At 41.7% G+C, this 24,176-nt stretch overlaps 3 protein-coding genes across 3 annotated transcripts in view; 1 reads left to right on the top strand and 2 right to left on the bottom strand.

The window, feature by feature from the left end:
• Positions 1-2,651, bottom strand: part of UMAD1 (UBAP1-MVB12-associated (UMA) domain containing 1) — an 80,052-nt gene extending 77,401 nt beyond the window's left edge. The window contains exon 1 of the mRNA XM_084306691.1: positions 2,608-2,651. The gene's annotated coding sequence lies outside the window, so the exon portion shown is untranslated. The remainder of the gene's footprint in view (positions 1-2,607) is intronic.
• A 106-nt stretch (positions 2,652-2,757) lies between these two features.
• RPA3 (replication protein A3) lies at positions 2,758-5,553 on the top strand. The gene is made up of 4 exons (XM_084281927.1): positions 2,758-2,894; positions 2,984-3,058; positions 4,476-4,584; positions 5,058-5,553. Exons 1-4 carry the CDS (start codon positions 2,793-2,795, stop codon positions 5,138-5,140), a joined length of 369 nt encoding a protein of 122 aa, XP_084138053.1. The 5' UTR covers positions 2,758-2,792; the 3' UTR covers positions 5,141-5,553.
• Positions 5,554-9,967: 4,414 nt separating this feature from the next.
• Positions 9,968-22,841, bottom strand: MIOS (meiosis regulator for oocyte development). The gene is made up of 11 exons (XM_084282036.1): positions 22,734-22,841; positions 20,579-21,945; positions 20,276-20,374; positions 19,080-19,337; positions 17,749-17,918; positions 16,808-16,873; positions 16,021-16,179; positions 14,966-15,118; positions 13,643-13,847; positions 12,403-12,532; positions 9,968-12,169 (listed from the first exon to the last, which is right to left on the bottom strand). The coding sequence occupies exons 2-11, from the start codon at positions 21,873-21,875 to the stop codon at positions 12,073-12,075; spliced, it is 2,634 nt and encodes an 877-aa protein (XP_084138162.1). The 5' UTR covers positions 21,876-21,945; positions 22,734-22,841; the 3' UTR covers positions 9,968-12,072.
• Between the last annotated feature and the right edge of the window lie 1,335 nt (positions 22,842-24,176).

Here is a 24,176-nt window from a genome sequence, read left to right as displayed (position 1 = left end):
GATACTGAGAAAAAGGTAAAATTCATCCTATTTACATAAGGCTCAATCTTTACTTTGTAGCTTTCAGTTTGTGAAGTGGCTTCTTTACCTAAATTGCACAGCCAGCAGTTTATTTTTTTTTTTCTTCTAGAGAAATAAACACATCTTTTTGTTTGAAACAGAAAAAGAAACAAAGTACCCCATAAACTCAGGCCCCTGATAAAACCACTGGGCCAGCAGTGAGAAATACGCCCTGCTTGGGGATTGTGAATGTTGGGAGGGTGGTAAGGAATCTGCATATTAAAACAGACAAGCATGCTTTGTGAGGCCATTTCCTTCTCTGGGTGTTCACCACTTCAAAACAAAACTTGTGCCTGTAGATCACCCAGATCTGTGTAACTGATGTGGAGGCAGGAACTCACTGACTATTACTTGCCATATTTCAGTATCGTTCCTGAACACAATTAACTTTAAATTAAATAAGAAACAAAAAAGAAAAGAGGGGGGGGGGGGGGGGCACAGAAACAACAAGTAGAGCTGTATTAAGTATGGTATAGGTAAAGGAAAAGTCCTAGATGGGCAATACATTAGTGATATTTGCTCTCTTTAAGAATTTTATCCACATGGTACTTCAAAAGCAAATATAAATCTCTCCAGCAATGTGAAATGCAAACACTGTTTCTTGAATTACATGTTAAAAACAGAACAAAGAAACACAGAGTTGAATGGAAACACTCATGCTCTGGAAGATAGGAGCACAGTTTAAGCACTTACAGAGTCAGACTGAGTTTTACTACTTGTAGATAAGTTGAGGTTTCATTTAACTAAAGCTGAAAACAACTGATTTCTGCACAAATTTCATTTCAGAGTAAAAACTAAATCTGAAGCTGGCAAATCTGGATGCACGTTCACATAAACCAGACAGAAAAGCATTTAAGGATTTTTTTTGTCGATGGTGGTGGGTTTATTCGCGTTCAGTTTTTTTTTTTTTTTTTTTTTTTTTTTTAAATTAAGCAGTCAGCACAAAATCACAGAAAACACATCCACCAGTCAGAGACAGCACCACGTTTCTGCAGTAATCTATCCTATATAGCACAGCACTTTCCACTTCCAGATGGGTTTAATTGTATTTCTGTAAGAGACCTGAAATTGAATTCACTGCCTAAAGATAAAAATCTCCCTTGGCAGGAATATGTAATTCCCGTCTCCTCATGTTTCCCCCTCACCAAAAAGCGAGAATAGTTTTTTTTCCCTTTCTCCGATCTCAATTGTTAAGAATAATGCTTTTGGCACCACTTCAGTCATTAACAAGTAATAAACTGCAAACTGTAACAATCCTATGAGGCTGCAAGAAATATTTTGTCTTTACGTGAGGCTCTGAGCCCATACATGGGATTGGGCGAAGATGAGTTACAGAGCTGCACAAAGGGGTTAATTTATTCCTCGTGCACTTTGCCAGTCTCCTTCAACAAGAGCTATGGGTGACCTTTGAGCCAAACCAATATGTTACATCCCAATACCATTTTTTGTATGCAGCAAGGACCCTAGCATTTTTAGCATTACTTTTCAGCTTTCTCCTGCATGTTCACAAGTGGCAGAAGAAGAAAGATAATTCAGTATTTAAAAAAAAAAAAAAAAAAAAAAAGCAAAGATGTAGACTAAGATAAAGAGAGGATGCTTGGGAATTCAGCAAAGCAGAATTGCAGTGGCACTGCTGGTAAATAAATGATGAAAAGAGCTCAGAAAAGATGCAAAGCTGATCTTAAAGAAACAGACTAATTTCACAGGCAGCTGTTTAAGCTACGCAGCCTATGGAAAGAGAAAACAATAGGGCGATTCTCTCTTCCATATAAACACCCACTGTTATTCATCAATAAATTAACAGCAAGAGCAGCGAGACCGTACAGTCTATAGCACTGCACAACCCGCTTATGACATGAAACCGACCAATTTAGAGTCAAGACCACGCATGTCAAAAGGATTTTTTTCTGTGACACCAAGAGATGAGTTTAAAAGCTTTTAACATAGTACAATTTACTATGTGAAGAATTAAAAAAAAAAAATAGATAGTTTTTTTATCTGGTATTAACATCAGTCTTATTCCTGTAGTTTAAGCTTTTTCAAAGTATAAGAAAGGAAAATAAGCGCCAAGAGGAGCACACATACAAATATAAATATATTTATATATTTAACAAAACACTAAGGAAGGCATTTTTTCTTAAATTCAATTTGAGTATTTATTTTTATAGCTTTTAAAGTCGAAGGGAATCAGAAATACCAAGAACCCGCATTCCCCAGCCCTACGGCAACCCAAATTCCCACCACGTAACAACACTCAAGAGATGCTGAGTCACCGAGAGCCACCCCAATTAAGCCAGGCAATAAAAGCACAGGCGACAGAGCTACAGCCGGGAAGGAAACAGCGGCACTCAAATCGCTGCCAGCGTTCAAAACGCTGGGGAGACGGGGCTGAGACCACGACACCCCCGTCGCGAAGGGCTGCGGAGGCCGGGCCGGGGGCCGAGACCCCCGCGAAGACGGGAACCGGCCGGGCCCGGCCGGTTCCCGTCTTCGCGGGGGTCTCGGCCCCCGGCCCGGCCTCCCCCGCCTCGGCCCGCGGTCACCCACCGGCCCGGCCGCCGCCTCCACTTCCGCCTCGCCGAGTCCCCCCTAGCAACGCCCGCTCTTCCGCTGACGTCAGAGCAGCGCGGCCAGCCGATTGGCCAAACCTCGCCTCTTCCCCTTCCCCGCTTCCCCGTTGCTAAGGGCGACGGGCGGGAAGGGGCGGCCGCCATGGTGGGGGAGCCGCCGCCATGATGGAGGACGCGCATGAGGCGCCGCGGCACCGCATCGCCGCCGCCCAGCTGGCGCAGCACATCGGCCGGCCCGTCTGCTTCGTGGGGCGGCTCCACAAGGTTTGGAAACGCGGCATGGGGTCGGGCCCGGCCGCCGGGGGTGCTGCGTGGGCGTCAGCACCCCCTGGGACACGCGGTTTGTTTTGCAGGTGCACCCCAGCGGGAAGCTTTTCGTGCTGGTGGACGGCGAGGGGAAGCAGGCGACCGTGGAGCTGAGCGAGCCCGTGAGTTACGGCCCCTCCTCGCGTTTCTGTTTTTAAATCTGAGCGCAGTTTTCCCGCTTCTCCGTTTTGCACCGTCCCTGCTCCGCCCATCTTCAAGCTAGCTACCGCGGTCTTAACGTTAATTAGTTATCTTTGTCAATTATACTTGGCCGTGGGGTGGTCCTGTGTGGAGCCAGCAGTTGGACTCGGTGGCCCTTGTGGGTCCCTTCCAGCATCATACCAGCCTATGAATTTGCGGCTGGAGTTAGGAGAGACATTTCCTTCCTTTTAAGGCGCATCCCTCTGTGGCTACTTTGTCTTACTCACCTTCGTGCATATCTTAGTTTCATTTTCCTTGCACTTCTTCCTTTGACTTTTTATTCACTGTCTTCCTTTCCCTAACAGAATATTTTTTAAAGGTAATCCCAAAACTTCAAGAATATGGTATTCTTAAGTTTGTTGAGTTGACCTTTCACTCCCATCCTAAAATACTTCTCGTAGCATTTCAATAAACTTCAGAGTTTGCTCGAAGCATTCTTTCTTAAGAATGGATAGCATTCCAATCTTTGAAAATGGGAATGCTTCAAGTATAGGAACTACTTAATTGGTTAAAAAGTCAACTAAGCAATTCCTATACCCATTGCATTGTAACTAATGTGCAGAAATACAGCTTTGATATCAAGTATTGGTAACGGGCTAAGACCCAGGCATTTCCTTCTGTGTGTTTGTTTGTTTTTGCCTCTGAGAAATGTTGTGACTGAAGGATTATTATGGTTATGACACCGCTTGATGGCTAAATTGAGCATGTCAGTAGACGTCCCATTTTTCCCGCTGAATGAGTCGTTAAATGCTGGCAAGTCTGTCCATTTTGATATGAAATATTTGCATGTGATACCTTGATTTTCAAGACTTGAGTCCTGTTGATTTAAAAAAAAAAAAAAGAAATGCAGTTTCTTCTAGTGAGGAGTTTTGTCGTACAATTGTGAAACTTGCTGTCTTCATTTCCAAATTGCAAGAAAATGTCTTTCCTAGAAGTTCTGGCCTGTATGTAAATCCTTCCTGAGTCCATGTGTTTCCTGTGTTGGACTGTTACAGCGTTGCATGTCAGTATCCAACCAATGATTCTCCAGCTTTCTGGGAAAGAGTAAATGGGTGAATTTTATAAATATGTAGCTACGGTGTTAGGCACTTCACAGCCTGTTCCACTGCTGTAATAAGTATGTAAGGAAGAAACTTGGTATGTGCAGAAATAACGTGCAGGAGTTCTATATTGGAAGGACATAAGTGAAGTAGTACCACATTTCCAGTAGTTTCCCCAGTAGTAGTGTATTGCTTGATATGGAATTTCAAGCACTTTGTTGTTCCTAGCTCCAGTGCTGTGCAGCAGAATCAGCAGGTAATTTGGTGATACTAATTTGATTTCTGGTATGTTTTCTAGCTAGATGAAGAGATCTCAGGAGTTATTGAAGTGGTGGGAAGAGTAACAAATCAGGCAACCATCATGTGCATGTCGTACGTCCAGTTCAGAGAAGATAAAAGTCCATTTGGTAAGTAAGGATATATGTTAAGAGAAATCAAATTTGTGTTCTGAACATTTCTTCATTAAATGAGAAGAGCATGATTATCTGTTCTTATGGACAAGGTTATTCTTCAAGCTCACTGAAAAATAGTAAATGGACACAGGTGTGGGAATTACATACTGAATATGCTGTTTTACAGGCGAAAAGCAGGGACTGACTCAAGGCCTGAGCTGGTCAAGGTCCTTGTCTTGGTCTGATCATCCTCCCAGTCCCGGGTTCTTTGTCTTCCCTTGCCTTGTACTCCTTTTGTGATTGTCCAGTTAGCAGGTCTAAAAAATAATCCTCCAGGTAGAAAGCAATGAGATGTGGCAGGCTTGGGAAAACTGGGGAGGGTGAGAGGGACTGAAAACACTCAGCTGTACCGCTTTCAAATAAGCAGTGCTTTAATGCTGTGGTTTGCTAGTGGGGAACTTAACAAGCTTTTCCTTGCCCTCTTTCAGATCTGGAACTCTACAACGAAGCACTGAAAATTATTCACGAATTCCCTGAATACTTCCCATTGGGCACCGGGAGGAACAACTGATTCTTCTTAGCATATATTTAGAGCTTCAGAGGGTGCAGCAGTACCTTAGCTTTCCTGCTTGACAGCATGATAATAGTTGCATCAGTTTCCACCATGCAGCTGTTGTATGCGCCAGGTGTGGCTGGTGAAATTTACTTTCTCTGAAATTGAAAAGGAAGAAGCAGAACATTTCTGTGGCTGTCTCACTGTCTGTATATATTTAACCCTTTTGCATTCGTGAGGAATGGTCTCTTGCAGGATTTGACTTGCTAGAAATGGAAGTTTTGTAGGCATCTTTTTTTTGTTGTTGTTTATTGAGGTTCCAGGATATTTAACACAAAACTTGTATTGAAGACATTCGGTGGGGTTTTAATGTAAAAATATTTTTTAATTTCATTTGCTTTGGTATCAGTTTATTAAATGGGGGGGGGGAGTTTTATTTTGCATCTTTATAATGGTCACTTCTACAATAAAAAGGTCTGATTATGTTTAACTACTTGTGTCAGTATTTTATCTTTGAGTACCGTTTTCAGTGATACAGGGTGATTCCTATTCTACCTGCACACATAATTTAATTTTAACAAAATTGAGTACAAGGTACTTGCCTTTTGCACTGATGTTAAACACTTTAAAGCTGTAAGTGTCTAACTGAGCTTGAGAATTTCAAGTGCTATTGAGTTCCCATCACAACCTTCGTTCTTGGTGGACGTCAAGGTAGAAGTACCAGGATTCAGCTGGCATGTCATGATGACTTTAATCATACAAACTTCCACACAATTTCCAGTTTCATTACTATCCAGGCTATTTAACAGCACATAGAGTTCTTACACTTCTTAAAGTAATACAATCAAAGTGAAATCTAACTTCTGAAATACTGTGAAGTAAAAAGTGAAACAGTTCAAAGCATTTTAAATCAATATTTTATTTGGATCCATGTTCATTAATATTTAAGAGAAACAGGCTGCAGTTTTAACAATGAGATTTAGAGCCTTATCGAGATTGCTAGCATTGTGCTTGTTCATGGATATCTCAATTTTCAGTCAAGGAATTTATGTTTTAAAGACTCCTTATTTATCAAAGTTACCACAAATGACAGCCCTACTCTTAATTTGTGCAAATCATTAATGGATTATTAGTTCACCCATCCCCGGGGTAGATGATCAAGTTAACAGGTGATCTGTTTTTTCCAGATACTTAGAAGACAGAAAGTGACAAAGTTACTGTCACTGGAAGGAAGAACAACCTATGAAGTGTGGGGTCAGTCTCATAGAGCAAACAAGAAGGTGCCAATGGCACAATACCATGCTTTGTCCTGTAGTGCCGTCCCTGCTACATTGTAGTGCTTAGCAAAATAAAATGTTGTTAATAATTACGTGCTTATTTTACTAGCATTTAACTCTCATGAATTATTCTTTAGAAAAAAATACGTGCTTATATATACATGTATATTCAGTAAAATGTTACGTTCAAGTAGTCCTTACCAAGGCCTATCTAGCCTAAAAGACTAGATTCGACCGCTAGATGGCTATAGCACTTTACCCTGACACAGAGACCGTCCTTCGATATGTGGCTGTGAGTGTAAATATTTGGCATCTGAGTGGTAAGTGCTGTAAGTCCCTTTGAGGTCAAAAAGGAGTTCTGGTGTACAAAGTCACCTTCATATAGCTATCAGACTCCAGAAGATTGCAGAAAACTGGGCAAGCTCAGGAAGCGCAGGCTAGATGAGTAGACAGGGAGGTGGATTGAATGAATAACCCCAAGCACCAGTACAAGCATGTGCTGGCCTGAGAACTGTCAGCCCAGGAGCTGTACCACAGTGTGCAGTCCTTCAGGAATGGACTGCTCCAGCATGGGCTGCTCTCCACCAAGCAGCACAGCAAGCTTCTCAGACGAAAGGAGCTCCATCTGGGGTAAAAATGGGTTTGGGGTAAAAAAACAAGTGCCCAGCCTGGACCCCAGCCTGGCAGACGTTGCTCCTGTGAGCATGGAGCAGCCATTTCACATCAGAATTTTCTCACAACAGTCACATCAATTCCCTAAGTGTCTCCATCAGGGGCACCCCAAGAGCCGTGTGATGTCACCATGGAGTCACTGCCACCCAATGGCCTCACAAAAGGCAGCAGGCTATAAATGCCCCAAGCGTCCAGCCTGTGTTCAGTCCGGCTGGTGACACTTGAGAGGTTGAGGTCCCACTGCTGGAACGTGCGAGGTGGTGTTGCGAGTGGAAGGTGTGACGTTGAGGTCCTTCCTGTGGGACGCGAGACGTCAAAATCCTTCCTGTGACACGAGAGACGCGAGGTCCTGCTGGGTGGCAGGTGAGGTACCCCAGTCCTGCTGGGGGAACTGGAGATGTCAAGGTCCTTCTGGGGGCATATGAGATGCTGAGGTGTCTCTGGTTGCAGGCCAAGCATCGAGATCCTGAGGTGCCGCTGGTGGGCTGTGATTTTGAGGTTGTGCCGTTGACCTGCGAGGGAGGTGCTGAGGACCAGAGGCGCTTGATACCCATTTGCCATCGGAGCAGCGTCCTGCAGAGGACCAGCACCTCCACGCCACAGCAGCTGCAGGCACAATGAGCCAGCCACGCCAGGAGCTGCCAGTGGAGGCACCCAGGCAAGACACCTGCACCATTTGCCTGGGCCCGCTGGCCGATGCAGCACGACTGGAACCCTGCAGGCACTCATTCTGCAGGGAGTGCATCGAGCCGTGGGCTGCTCACAGAGCCACCTGACCACTCTGCCGGCGGCCCATCCTAGCCATTGTCAGGCTGGTGCCACCTGCCCTGCACGATGCTTTGGCCCGCTGGACCGGGGGAAGGTTCCAGCGCAATGCTGGGCTGGGGTGGCGGCGGCAGCAGCAGCGGAGGAGGAGACCCTCCAGCTACAGGTCCCGCAGCATCTCGCCCAGGCGCAGGGACCGCAGCCCCGCAACCGCACGACAGCTCGTCTGCAGCTTCTCCTGGCACTGGGAGCAGGACGGGCGCAGACGGCCCCGGTCCCTGCTGAACGCCAATGCCGGGGACATGTCGTGGATGCAAAGGGCCCAGCAGGAGGAGCCAGGGGCTGGCGACCACACAGGCCGCCAGGCTGAGCCCCGCATTTAAAGAAAAAAATAAATCAATCTTAAAAAGCAACCCAGAGGGAAGTCATTTAGGGGATGGGAAATCATCAAGGGACTGGGTAACTGGGTGAGGGCAGCAGCCATAAAGGTGACTAGGCCCTAATGGGAACAAGGCTGACAGAAAAAGTCTCCTGAGCCCGGGTCAGAAGAAAATGCCTGCCTGCCTGAGGACTGCTAGCCTGGGGGCTGTACCACAGTGTACAGTCCTTCAGGACTGGACTGCTCCAGCATGGGCTGCCCTCCACCAAGCAGCACAGCAAGTTTCTTAGACGAAAGGAGCTCCATCTGGGGTAAAAATCAGGCCCGTTTTATACCTTTCGTAATTGTTACACCTAAGAAAGCAGAGGACACAAACCACTATGGTAAAAATTGTGCCTGTTTTATACCATTAACACCTTTTACCTGTAAGAAGGCATAGGACAGGGGGAATGTTCTTAAACGGAGAGAGTATACATTAGGCATTAGGAGGAACTTCTTCACTGTGGAAGGGTGGTGAGGCCCTGGAACAGGTTGCCCAGGGAAGCTGTGGATGCCCCTCACTGGAAGTGTTCAAGGCCAGGCTGGATTGGCCCTTGGCCAACCTGATCTAGTTGGTGGCACCTCTGTCTGTGGCAGGGGGGCTGGAGTTAGATGATCTTTAAGGTCCCTTCCAACCCGAGCCGATCTTGGTTGCCTGTAGCTAGTGGTGTCCCTGAGGAAAGTATTGTTCAACTAGTAATACTAGGAAAGTATTGTTCAACTTACTCATCAACAACCCGGCTGATACAATGCAGCGCACCCCCAGCAGCTTTGCTAATGACACCAAGCTGGGAGGAGTGGCTGATACCCCAGAGGGCTGTGCTGCCATTCAGAGGGACCTTGACAGGCTGGAGCATTGAGCTGAGAGGAACTTCATGAAATTCAACAAAGGCAAGTGCAGGGTTCTGCACCCATGGAGGAATAACCCCAAGCACCAGGACAGGCTGGGGGCTGACCTGCTGGAGAGCAGCTCTGCAGAGAGAGTCCTGGAGCCCTGGTGGACAATAGGCTGACCACAAGCCAACAGTGGGCCTTGGGGCAAAGAAGGCCAACAGGATCCTGAGTTGCATTCAGAAGGGTGCTACCAGCAGGACAAGGGAGGCGATCCTCCCCCTCTACTCAGCCCTGGTGAGGCCACAGCTGAAGTAGTGTCCAGTTCTGCGCTCCTCAGTCCAAGAGGGACACAGAACTACTTGAGTGAGTTCAGAGGAGGGCTAAGACAATGAGAGGACCGGAGCACCTGTCATAGAGACAGGCTCAGAGAAGTGGGACTATTTAGCCTGGAGAAGAGCAGGCTGAGGGGAGACCTACTTAATGCATATATACATGTGTATCTGAGGGTATGTATGCGTATGGAGAGGATGGAGCCAGTCTCTTTCCAGTTGTGCCCAGTGACAGGACAAGAGGCAACAGGCACAAACTGAAGCACAGGAGGTTCCGGCTGAATAGCGGTGGGCACTTCTTTACCGTGAGGGTGACAGAGCACTGGCACAGCTTGCCCAGAGAGGTTGCGGAGTCTCCTTCTCTGGAGACAGCATCCAGGTGTGTTTTGACTATCTCATGCTCTAGGCAATCCTGCTCAGCAGGAATGTTGGACTAGATGATCTTCAAAGGTCCCTTCCAACCTTGTCCGTTTTGTGATTCTGCAACTGCAGCTAATAAAATAGCTGTAGCTATAGTTTTCTTAGAAAGCAACAAATCTTCCCCAAAAGCATGATTTTATTATTTAAAAGCAAAAACAAGGAAAAAAAAAAAAAGATGAGTAAACACACCTCTTATAGAATAAGTTTTGCAAATAGTGTAATTATTAGCCTGAAACCCCAAATACCCATTACAACACCCAAAGCTGATACTTTACAGTGGACCCGAGTATGTACATATTTCATAATCTAGAACACTTCAAAGACATGCTAAATGTCAAAGTAAGCATCTAATTTAATGAAATGATGGTAATTGAAACAAACAGTCAGGTCAAAAATGTTACAAATATGGCTTTTTTTTTTTTACATAAGAAAATTAGACATTAAGTACGTACATTCCAGACATGGAATTTTATCTGGTAAATTTAGTAATAGTTGGTATTATTACAGAGGAATAAAAATATATCCTTGACACTTACAAATCCTCATTTTCATAAAGCAAGTTTTATTGCCTGTGTTTATATAAATAGGGTATCATACATTAAACCCCAGTTTACATTTATTAATGGAGAACATTTTAAAGAGCTCTTCAAGAGCAACATAAGGTGTGCAAAAATACCAGAAAGAGAAATAAATATTCTAACACAAAAACCATTAACTGCTCTCCCATGACAGTCTGACTACAAATATCGAGTACCTCTTAGATTTAACTTTAAAAATATCTTTGTCAATTAGGCAAGAATCGTAGATCAGAATAAATGTAGCAGATGTATTACAACATTAATTAGACAATATAACTGAAAGTCCAAAATGTAATTATGTACACCCACAGAAAATGTTTCCACAATTTATCCTGTTGCAACTACACTAGAGCACTTAGAACCAGTGGTATATTACAACATACTCTGTTTTAAAACAACATATTTCACAGTCCTGGCAATATGGTACCAGTTTATTGCTAGCACTCCATTTAGTATTTCATAGCACGCAAGTGTTAAGTAACTCATACTGTTTCTAATAGTAAATAAACACACACCAAGTAAACTGATGTTATTTTCACATACCTTAAAACAGGTTTTTTCCCTAATTTATGTGAATTTCGTTGCCTACAAAATCAAGGACAACAATACTGATTATGTCCTTGCACAGTATTAGCAAGATATCATTGACTCTCAAGATAATAAATAACTTAATTCCAGCTGATAACATACCTAGTACCATTTCTAGTCAATGACCTAAAATTGTGCAGCCTTTTGGGAGCATACTGGTGTCCAGCAGTGACCTGAAGCAGGATATAAATTACTTCACTTCGCACATCCCAGAATGTTTCAGAAGTGCAGGAAAATCCCGTTCATCCCAAAGTCTTAAAAATTCAAATATGTTTGTAGTCAAAACTCAGCACATAGTTTAAAACTTAAATATTTACAAGCCTCCAGTCCTTGAGATTTCAGATCTTCACAGTACTGTGTTCAAAATAAAACCTCTTGTAGCTCACCTGCATTCTGCACTCGAAGTTACACATGAATTTTCAGGAAACTCTTCTACAGGATATCAACCTTGTTAGGAGACAAAGCTCCTGAATTCCTTAGCATTAAAATTCACATCAGCTAGGTAATATAGGTACATTAAATAAGATCTTGAATTGCAAAGATATTGCTTACTATTAACAAATCTTGAGAAAAGAAAGAAATGGGTTTTTCTTTAAATATCTTTAGAATGCGATTAACAGTGGCACACAATTAATTTACAAGGAAATGATTGCATTCGAGGAAGTGTCATCAATCAATGAAAAGGATGCCACAGCGTCATTCTGCCATCCTCTAGAGAACACTTTTCAGTTGTTTATTTTGAATTTTCACTTTTACTAAGCACTGTATGTAAACACTGCTTTGTTTAGAAAACTGATAAAAGGGCCAATAAGCATTATCCTGAAAACTTCATTAAAAGTTCATTGAATTTAACAAAGCTACTAGGAGTGCTTTTTAACTTTTAAGTTCACTGAACAAGGCCCACACCAGAGGCTCATTCCAGGATTATCAGTTTCTACCAAGCACAGTCATACGCATGTTATTTTACTAATCTGACAGCAATTTATTTTTTCACAGTAAGTCACAAATGACCTTTGTCTAAAATATATGCTTGGACTATGATGGACATCCATTAGAGAGCCCCATGTTTTCAAGCCTGTACAGTCTCTGCTGGAATGAGATTCCCTGTTGTATCCAGCTGCATACACTTACATGAACAGGCAGACACGGGGCACTCAGTGTGGTCCCTGGACAGCAATAGCAGAAAAAAAGAAAAAACAGGTAAAATAAAACTACCAAGAATTTTGCATTCTACAAATTTAAGAATGTACAGGAACACTATCTCAAAGAAAACTTAGCAGCATGGTAAGCTCTGCAAGTGTTCTAAAACAAAACATCTTAATTGTAGATAAAACTAAGGAGTTGTGTCCTACTTGGTGCAGCATGCACAAGTGAAACACAGAAGACTTGAACAACTTACCTGAACCAGCTAAGCATATGCCCAGCGTGTCCACCATGCCTACAGTTGTGACACCAAGTAAACCAGTTGTTGAACTGGGCTAGCTTCTTGTCTTTGCTAAGATCCACTTTTTCATCTGACTTAGATCCTCCTGTGAAAAAGCAAACCCATCCCCACAGATATGCCTGTAAATCCTTGTTTCATTTATATTGCAATTGCAGTAACAGCATTACAATAAATTTGGAATTAGGAACTTGAAGCAAAGACGTAGCCTGATTTTAAAAGGGAAGTTGATAAAATTATTAAATAAGAACTGACAGAAAATCAAAACAAGAATTATACTGCTCAGCTAATGCTTTGCATCTTATGGATGCGCTACACTTGCCTATTAAACTTTGAAGACAATCTCTTTCAACAGTGATTTATGTCTCAGTGATTGATTTCAGTTCCAGTGAATTATATATTGGTTTTTCCGCACATGGGATTTTTGGCTTTAAAATATATATATGTATGTGTGCATGTATAAATATACACAATTCACCAAGTCTCAGTTATGAAGTAGAACAATTGCAACAGTAAGTCATAACAAAGACCAGTGAAAGAATTAGAGGAGGTACACAGACAACTGTACAGCTGTCAATAACTCTTTAACAAGTCTGACCTAAAAATATGGGCAAAATGAGTTTCACTTAAACCTTATATAATGCTGAGCCCAAGACATTTAGAACCAAGAGATTCTATTGATAGTATTTCTTAGATGTGCCAGCAGCACCCATAAATTCTTTCATGCTCAGCCACAGAAAGTATACATGTACATTATATTTATTCTGTCTTCTTTCAGTTAAAAATCAATTGGTAAATTCCAATATTTCTGCAGCCTCCCATCAATTCATCCCAAGAAAACACACCTCCCATTTCCTGCAATTTTAAAGCTCGTATTGCAAAACACTATGATACTCGAATCTTTGTCTGTTTAAGCCATGGGATTCCACTAACAACCCCACTGGTAAAAATGGTCAAAACCAGGTAACTGCATACCAGCTGACACCAAAAAATTGAAACACAGGTTTTATCATAACATTAGATGGGATGTAAACACATTTACATGTTCACTATGGTCTCTCTCCCTTATAATTAAGGGTATGAATACTTACAGTATGAGAATAAACAGAAAGGTGCAACAGACGATCTTCCACAAGAACTGTTAATTAGGCCTGTACCTAGCACTCTAGCTGAATAGCTAAAAAACAGTATGTCATACCTGGACAGCTGGAAACCGGAGTTCCCATATTTATCAAGCAAAGTGCACAGCGAGGAAGGGGCTTACGACAACCAGGACAGCTTGTAACTTTTGACTTAGTTGGTGAGCCACTAACTCCGTATTGGCTAAAACCCCGCCCCTGATGAGGAATGGCTGAACAGCTGTACGAGATGGATTTTCCACAGAAATTGCAACTCACAAACACCTAAAGAGAACAAAAGCTCGTTAATTTTTCAGTTTGGTTCTACAACTATAAGTGAATTTGTTCAACCTAGCAAATACTCATTTACCAGATACTCTTGATAGTGCACTGGAAAGTTACTCTCTTGTGAAGGTATTGCCAACATCTTGGCTTATAGACTTGACATGCAGTTCTGTGAAGCAGGCCTTAACGATGCCCAGTTACCTCAACAGCACATAACACCATGCATTACTGCTTAGAGAGGTATTATTTAAGATTATGAAAAGCTGTATGTGAAGGTATGAAAGAAGTTTACTCTACTGGTCTCTCCCTCATTCTATTTGGGTAACCCACTCCAGAGTCCTGAACGTGTGGATTTTCCTAGCAATCTTTACCTGCACATTTAATGCCACAGGTTGAGGTGTGATATAGAGGAAAGCACAGACTTTACACTCTTTAGGGATTATTTACAATGCTCACATAAGGCAGGAGCAGTAAACTCCCTTCTACCTGCAACAGTATGGATGGAGCTCCCCTTAAACAGCTGTGAAGGACACATGAATTCTAATATAGCCTTCCTTAAAAGCCCTTGGGACCATAAAGCTTGTAACGCGCATGCTGAGCAAATATGAGCGAGTGTCAGTTGCTGTGGCCAGACCACACTGGAAAAAAAAATGCTACCAGATAATATTTGTACAGGGCGTCAGTTTTCAGTTTAGCTTATGTTCTGAACTGATAATAAAAGTTGCTGTTCACTTTAGTTTAGGTTCAAGGGCTTCAAAGTAGCTTGGAGGTTCAGATCATTTAAAACAAAGTCAATTTGAACTGGTTCTTGGTTCAATTCCCTGGTTTCAGCATCATCCTCACCATGATAATGATTATTTCCTTGATTAGACGAAAAAAAAAAAGTACATTTGTTTACCTTATTTCCCTGCTCTCTACCAAAACAGTTAAGTCCTTTCTCCAAACTATTTTGAAAAACAAACAAATATGTTTACCCTTTTAGGGTAGCCTTAGTTTAAATCTTTCTTTTGCACATGAACCTTCAGGAAAGCCAAGATGCAGCCACCATTTTTGTTTCTATGCTACCGTGCTACCTTCCTTTCTGGATTGGTCGTATTTCATAGAAGAAATAAATTTACCTGGGCTAAAGGCTTTGAACTAGGATCCAGCTTACTCCTGTGGATATCAAATTCTGCACGTTTATGCCAAAATCTCCATGCATCTAAGAGATTCCTGTAGTTCTCAATCCAGTACTGAACCCTCTCATCCTTAAGTACATCTGATGGAGAACCCTAAATCAGGTAGGAAAAAATGCCAGTCACACACTGAAGATACACAATGCAAATTATTCACATTTTCATACGGCTTTACAAAGCATACTACAATGTATGAGAAATAATGTAATTTGTCTAAAGAGAAATAATGTAATTTGTCTAAAGAAAGACAACATCTGCTAAAATTTAACCTGAGTTTCATAAACATTTTCTTCAGTCTGCCTCTCAGGTTGAGAATACTGGTGCTGCCACATTCTCCTGAACACTTGCATCTGTCATACAAAGGATTATACGTTTTTGTCACGTATCCCAGTATATATGTAAAATATGTAACCATAAAAATGATACGTGCACAGCGTTAGAAGTAGCTGCAGCTGTGCCAATAAGGACCACAACAAGACCAACCAAAAAAAATATATTACGACACCCAAACCACAACCCCCCCCCAAACACACACAAAAAAACACCACAATAAACTCAACACCAATACTCACTGCCAAAAACAAACAAACACACAAACAAACAAACAAAAAAAAACACACCACACCTCACTTCTCCATCAAAATCCTGGAAGTAAAAATGTATACTTTGAACCTACCAGAAAACACACCAGTAATAAGCAGGGGAACAGGTATTCCCACTGCTGCTACTTTTGCTTTTTCTCCTCTTTTCCCTATTATCACTCACTTTCTCTTGTTGAGATAACTTGAAGATACAAGTTTGTAGTTAACCTCAAGTGGTTTGGATGATTCCACAATATCATCTCTATATCCATTATAAAAATCCACATATCACAGCATGATATATGCTGTCAAGATGTACCACAAAAAATACTTTTTAGTTCGCAAGATTCAGTACTATGCTGCTAAAGAAACTATTGTTCTCTCATGTTACTATTTATTTTTGAGTGAAACACTAACCTGTAACATGCAATAGCTCGCTGTCTGGACATCTCCTGTTCTGTCAACGTAACTTTCCATCAAGTCCACTCCATCTTTTGTCAGCCCTGTTAATAGTATTCCCTCCAAATTCCCAGCATCTTTCATTTCATTTGTCAGCTTTTCAATAAATCTGTTCAGCTACAAAAAACAAAACAAAACAAAAACCACTAACTTTTGCTGTCTGTTCGTGTCCTTGTAACTCATTTATGACATAATGGCAAAACTTTCTACAATTTGAACAGCTTTCGTTAAGAGTGTCTTTTGCTAACAGAATATGCTGCTTGCTGCATGTTACGCAGGAAAATTTATATGGCAATATCTACTATATTGCAAGAATTTAAATTTTTATATATATACTTTAAACCTCCTGACACAAAGTGCAAAGAGATTTTTTAATTTTTAATAATTAACCTATTTTTAAACACTTAAACATTCCTACTGCAAAATGAAACATTTATTCAATGGAAAGTAAATGTCTGGAAATAAATAAATATACACTCCATTAAGAGAGACATACAAGCCATACAACAATTTTAAAAAATAGTATGTCGTGAATATTATAAAAAAAAAAAAAAAAGTCAAAAATCAAGCTGAAGTTACAAACTGAAGATCAGATTATACCACGGCTTATATCCTATTGTGAGGAGAAAAACAAATCCCTCGTGAATCATTGCTTCTACTGTTCACCTCTCCACCCCAGATCTTCTTCCCTCTCTAAATAAAGCCCAGCTTAATAGTTTGCTTGAGTGTCCAACCATAGACTTACCTGAGTATCATTGAGGAACTTGCAAGCGAACGCAACTCTGTCTCGTACAGCTACATTATTTTCATACTTTGGAGAGAAAAATGGGAATACTACCATCACATACAAATTTCCAATTTTGCAATACATTGTTTGCAAAAGTCAGAACATTTACCTGAATGTATAGCTAATATTAATGAATTTGATTATGTACAAAGAAAGCACCCGAAAAAAGCTAACACTAAATATCAGACAAACTGTTTATATTCAGATATATGCATCAGATCAAGACTGAGGCTAACAGGAGCAATTTACTCATCTGGCAGGAAAGGCTGGTTCAACACATCAAATGTGGCTTTCGAAACTAGAAACATATTTCCAAAGCATGTAGGGCTGGGCTATCGTGATTATGGCACGGTATTCTGACACCCCCAGGTCCCTTTCTGCTAAGCTGCTCCCCAGCCACTCGTCGCCTGGCCTGGGCCTAGCATTGCTCCATTCCAGCTGCAGCACCTGGCATTTCCCTTTGCTGAACTTCAGGCCATGCTGATTGCCCAGTGCTCCATCTATCTAAATCCCTTTGCAAGGCTTCTCTTCCTTTCAGGGAGTCAACAGCACCTCCCAGTTCATCAACCTTTCTCCTGCTTAAATTATTTTGATAATATACTCCTAATGGTTCAAGAATTCCATGCCACAAAAAAAAAAAAAACAAAAAAAACCAGAAACCTCCTCTAAGAACTGTGTGAACTCTGTTGGATACGCCCATTTTTATACGGTTTGTACACTAACACAATGTTCATTAATACGAGAACTCTGTTTAGAAGAAAAAACATTACCTGCCAGTATGAGGAAAAAAACAATACATTCTAAACTGATTAATTCATGGAGCATGTAACACTTCCCCTATACATGAATGTATTTATGCACACCTATTATTTAAAGGAATTTAACATAAATTTACTCACCAAAACACCATCGTATGAACCAGACTCACTTGTCAGAAAAGCAAACATAGCACACAAGTAGGGGTTGTTCAACTGCAGTCTCAGAGTACTGCACATTTCTCTCCAAAGCGAGTTCTTCTCATCTGTGTAGCCTGATAGAGCCATTGCTACTACATTAAGGTTCAGATCACCTGATTTATTAAAAAACAACCAACAATATTCAAGTTCAAGACTTAAAAAAGAAATCAATTAAAACCATAATTGAACACATCAGTTTGAAACTGAATACTCTGCAGAATACCTGACAAAATCTGGTAGAGTTATCATGAGCTAAAACAACATTACATACGCGAGCTTTTTGCAGTTTCTGCTTTCAATGACTCAGTTTCTGTTCTCAAAGTCACAAGCCCACACGCATGACAGCCTGAGTTATACTTTAAGCAACATCACTCTAGTTCTGGTGTTCTGCAATAGTTTGGAACTGCTACATGCATTCTTACTGCTTTCACAAAAGGTTGTTGTTACCATAGTTCATATCCACAAGAAGTGAAAGTACTGGAATACACACATAACCATTACATAACAGACCATGCTGGTGGATGACAACTGTTACGGTTTTAAGTCAAAAAAAAAATAATCCTAAAATCATTAAATCTATTTTATCTAAATAGTTATTGTCAGAAAGTTCAATTTTCTTTTTTTGATTCAAAGACAGCCAGTCACTGTTCTGAACCTTCCCTACAGAAAACATACGTACTTCCTCCAAATCTAAAGCAGGCAAGACAGTATTTTAAATTTAGTAAGAGAACACAGATGCAAATCAGAGATATAGGACGAATACTGGCAAGAAAACATAACAAAATATCTCCGTCTCTTAGCTCTAAAATTGTTATTTTTTCCTTCATACACTGTAACACTTCCCAAATACTATTCCAAAACAAATGTCTTCTGTAAATCCTGAATGTTATATTTTAGTTATTCCACAGCCATTGCACTGGCAGAAAGCCCCATACGGCCCAACTGAAGGAGACATACATGACAGCTGACCAATGTGCAATTCCATTACAGGAAAAAAATCCTGCTACTTCTGTGTGTAACACTTTGTGTCATATATTAATATGAAATTCTAAAACATGCAATGCATTTTAATTAGACAGTAAGGCATATTATAATCTGAGTAGCGAAAAAACAAGATTTGTCAGATTCTGAGTCTCCAATCCAGCTACTTCAAGTAAATATTTAAAAAGACAGCAGACACCTTTTCCTACCACCTTCCAGAATTCTGTTTACAGAAAAATCCACCAAGGTGATGTAATTCCAAAAGAAGAAAGACACGAAAACGCAATACACACCTTTTCCTGAGGAAGCACCTTTATTTAGAATTTGTATTGCTCGCCGTATGTCCAAATTGAACAGTGCTACAGCAGCAGCTCGTTCCCAGTCTCCTTCCTGTTCCAATGAATTTAAAAAAGGTTCCACATCTAAGTCTGCTCCCTTCTTTATCCACCCACAGAGCTGCAAAGCCAAGGATCTCTCCTCACTCAGATACTGAATAATATCTGCCTGTCTATCAGATCCACTCCTGCTGTGCCTGAGGTTCTCTGTTGTTCCTAAAAATGGGAAATATGTTAAATTATGCTTTAATCACAATTTAAATTGCAGCCACAGTGCTTTGATTTCAACCATAAAGCAGAAAGAAAAGCAAAGTATCATACTTTACTACTTTAAATTAACCTTACTATTAACTCGGTTGTAAGGAGCAGCATATACAAAATAATTTTATTCTGATCTCCTAATAATCATGCACCTAAACTTGACATTTATCCCCTACTGAGTCCTTTTTCTTTCCTCTCCATCCTGAGTTTTTGGAGGTTCTTGTTACACAGCTGACAGGAATGATCAGCGTGTCCAACTTCAAAATACAGCCAAGCACCTGCTCTACCAGTTCTCCTCTTCTTAGCAAGCATCAATGTGCTACAAGCTTTCCCACTGCTGAGGAGTTGCCTTTGCTTCAAGCAGCATAAATATAAGACACATAATGAACAGGGAAGGAGAGATTCTAATAACAGATACCACTAAAAAATACTTCACTAAGCATAAGAGGCATAATGTGATGCACAAGGGCTGATTACCACTTCAAAATAAGATAGCTTATTTAAACATGGTTATATAAATATACTTTGGCTACACTGAAGTCAGCTTTCTAGAACTACACTCCCATGTGGAGCTTTGAGAACTTTAACAAATAGTTACGTGCTGAGCAAGACTTTTCAGTGTCACTGTCAATCACTGAATGTTTGAAATAGTTCAGTTGAAGATTTACCTCTGAGGTTATTTTGTTTTTCTGATCATTGACCTCCAAAGAAAAGCAAAAATTCAGGAAATTACTGTAAGATAAACTATTTACCCACATATATTAAATCACAAACTTAAATACTTTGTTCCTATTATTTTTATAGTCTTTCAATAATTTTTAAAGACAAACCCATGAGTGCATCATTCTGTAAATATACTATAATATAGCTTATCAAAGTTGGAATATTCTTACCCAAAGATGACTTCACAATTGACTTAATGCCAGCATAAACTAAGGGACCTTTGTTTCCTGTAAGTTTTTGATCCATATCTTCAGTATACTGCTTCATAAGTATTTACATGTATAGGAACCTTAATTTTTCCCAAGCATTTGAAAAATACTTTTTTAAAGTTAAAAGTCATATCCTATTAACATATGCAAAGTTTTTAGAACATGTTGTATTATGTTCAAAGACTTTCATGCATTTTGTATAATTGGTTTACACACAAAGTGCAGGCAACTTCTTAAAATAAACTACAGTAAAATAAAGGATATAATGCAGAGTGTACCAAAGTGATTTCAGCTGGGGATCTTCGTTTCCAGCTAGGAGGTGATTTCTCCAAACTTGTTCAGTATCAAGACCATACCTTGACAATGCTCTGAGCCGCATTTTGGTTGCTATGTCTTTTTCCAAGGAATTAGCTTTTCCCTCTTCTGTACATTCATATAGATGTCGTCCACAAGCCCACATTAAGGACGTCACGGGACTCCATGCAAGAGAAATTCTTTCAAACACTGTGAAGTCAGACATAGTCCTGTTGTGAGTCACCACGACCATTCGATTTTGGCTCGTGGGATGCCAGGCAAACGAAGCAATGTAGTTTTCACATGGTTGGACACTTCTTTCGATGATTGTAGGCTCAGTTTCATCCCCAATAGGCGTAGGAGTATGCTGCATGTCATACAGCCTAATGATATTACTGTCCCTTGTTAAAGTAGCTAACAGCCCAGTTCTTGTAGGACACCATGCAACTTTTGTTAAAGGCTTTGGTTGCTCTGTCAAGGTCAAAACAGGCTTTTCAAACTTCCTTAAATCCCATATGGCAACCTGACCTTCATAGAAGGAAGCTACACGATCGTGGAAATATGGATCGACAGTCACCCCTTGGACAGCCTTGGTGTTAACAAATATTTTTTGGCTTGTATTCCTCAGATCAAAAATAGCCAGATTTCGATGCATTCCAGCTAAAAGAAGCTTTTGATCCCGTGGCAGCCAACAAAGAGAGAGGCAAGCATCATTCTGCCCTAATTCATAGAGTGGCTTTGTTACTACCAGTCCTACTTCTGGATCGCCTGTGGAAAGCCTCACTTTCTCTGTAGCAACCGCAGTCTCTGGAGCATATTTGCTACTGATATCCCAGATGAGCACTGAAAAGTCAGCCCGATGTTTATCTAATCCAGCAGCAAGCCAGTTACTATCCAGTGGGTTCCACGCCAGGGTATTGCATTGCCGTGCGTGCTTGGGAACAAACTCTTTGCCTATCAAATCTTTAGATTTTGAGTTGTGATCCTGGCCAAGGCTTGTAAGTACCACTCGACCATTGGCCTGTCCAACGGCAAGAAGACATTCGGGATCATACTTTGGATACCAAGCCACGCATTTCATATATGGTGTATCTGAATTTATGGACAACAGCGTGGCTGTAGTTTCTTCTGAGAGCCGCAAGGACCCTGCCTTGAGTTCTGAACTTACGGCAGAGTCAATGTGGTACAGGCTCAGTTCCGAATCACACACAACAAAGCGGTCAACATGGTGCGGGGCCCACAGAATATCAGGTTTGGAGCCACTCATGTTTAGGGTGAGTTTACAAGCAGTTTAAACTCTTGTAGGAAGATTCAGGTGATATCCATTCATATGGAAACTGTTGAGAAAACAATTTGTAGGAACGTTATCAAACGCAAATTTGTCATCTGAGATCATCGTAAAGCAAACACAAATATGGTTCTGAATTACTTTTAGCCTCAGGATTTACCATGGATATATTTCAGGCCCAAACCCTCAGCATTCTCCATGTTACATCCCTTTCCCTGTCGCACGCGTTGATTTTGATTACGCTGACTGAGGCAAAAACCAACACAGCCAAGCAGACAGCAGGGTCTGCTGTGTTTACAAACTCCGCAGCAGTACGATTTTGTTATTAGGGAAGGAAGGATTAAGCCAAACACGGTGTGTGGGTGTGCTGCCAGTAAAGCGCCACTCCCTAAAACATGAAGAAAACATCTCTGCCTAATTGCAGCGCGCTGGCTGACAGAAACCAGCCTCCCTGCTTCGCCTCAAGCCTGACCCTGTTTGAAGAGCTGCATAAATGACTTTATAATTCCTAAACGACTTAAAAGAGCTGTATAAATACATGACTTCCCACCCCTAACCTTCCTCTGCTGCTCCCATCACACCTCAGCCCGGCCGACCTCGGCTCTTTCCCCACCTTTACGGCCCCACGGCTCTGCCACCGCGTCCCCGTGCCCTCCTTCCCAGCAAACACAAGGCTTGCCCCGCGCTGACCCCCACCGCCCTCTGCAGCACCACGGGACACCCACGGCTGCGGCCGGGGGAGGACAAAAGGCAGCGCCCGGCTCCCCCCGGCCTCCCCCTGCCTCCCCTCCCCGCTGCGGGGGGCGCGGGGGCCCCGCTCCCGCCCCGGCCCCGCACCTCAGGCCCCGCTCCGGCCCCAGCGGCAGCCGCGCGGCCCCTTCCGGCTGCGCGGGCAGCGGGGGAAGGAAGCGGCGGGGCAGGGCCGCGGGCCCAGGGCGCTTCCGGGGGCCGGCCGGGATGGCGGAGCGCGGCGTGACGTCACGGCAGGCGGGGCGGGGCGGGCTGTGAGGGAGGCTGAGGGAGCTCGGCTGTGGCTTGAAAAAGTAATAAAAAGAGAGGATTTCTGTCCAGGTAGCTCGCCTGGAGTTTGTTTTTCTCCGTGTCTCCCTCACGGACGTGCGGATTTCCTCACGCGTGTGCAATAAGCTCCTGCAAACAAGGACAGGGAGCGGAATAATAAAGAAAGGGTGACAGGCGGTTTTTTGGTGGGAAGCCGTGGGGGGAGGTTCCTAAATAAAATGGTAATTCTGTGTGGAGTCGTACTCCTTTCTTTAAAAGTGATTGTGATGTATTAGTGCAACTAAAAAATGAAAAAAAAAAAAAACAAAAACAAAAAAAAAGTGTAATTGAAAATGAGCACACCTGTTGCAAATGGCAGCACAGCTAAGAGGACTCTGTGGTTATTGCCTGCTGAGAAGGTTGTGGCAACCAAGGACTCATCTCTTTGCAGACACAAATTTTTCCTTAGTCCTCCCTTGTAACCAGCTTTGTGTGATTTCATTTCCAGGAAAAAATTCCCTTTCCCCCCTGTCCCCCCCCGTCAAGTATTTTGTCCCCACAAATTGCACACAGGCACAGACCACAAATACCATGGGAATTAGCCTGTTACGTAAATGTCAAAAGGGATTGTCCAAAGGGAGGTTGGCCTAAAAGAAGAGATTGCAGGACCTGAGTTTTATATCACAATGTATGCTGCTCTTTAGCTTTGTAGGGGTTGTTGTTTTGTATATCTCCAAGAAAAAAATAAATACGTCTTAAGTGAAGTATTTCAGTGCTGGACAAAGTCTTCCCTAAATACCAGATTTTTTGCATTACAAGAATATGTTAAAAAATGAAATATATTGAAAAATTATTAAGAATAATAGAAATCCTTAAAATAAACTTTACAATTATATTAAAATTCTATGCAGATGAAAAAAAATAATGAAAAATTCTATTCAGATATGAAACTTACTAATGCTTTTAATAGGGTGAAAGAGCAGAATGTGGACCACTGGGGCTAAAAGGGGACAGAGTAAGTTGCACTTTTAAATTAAAACATTTGGATGGTATGAAGTATGTGGTGCTTCAGAATCTTTGAAGAGATTCTTCAGAAGAAAAAAGCCTGTATTTCAGAAGAAATTGCTATTACTAGGGCTATGTTCACAGCAGAAAACAGTGACTTCACTAAGATGAGATTTTATCCTTCAGTAATATTTGAGACCTTGCACCTCTTGAATGAATGAAGTAAAAGACAGAAAGATGAAATTGTTGTAATTTATATTGACAGTCCCCAGAAAG

This window comes from Netta rufina (genome assembly GCF_964035555.1).
Source record: "Netta rufina genome assembly, chromosome: 2".
NCBI classification, from domain to species: Eukaryota; Metazoa; Chordata; class Aves; order Anseriformes; family Anatidae; genus Netta; species Netta rufina.
This window is presented reverse-complemented; position numbering and strand designations above follow the sequence as displayed.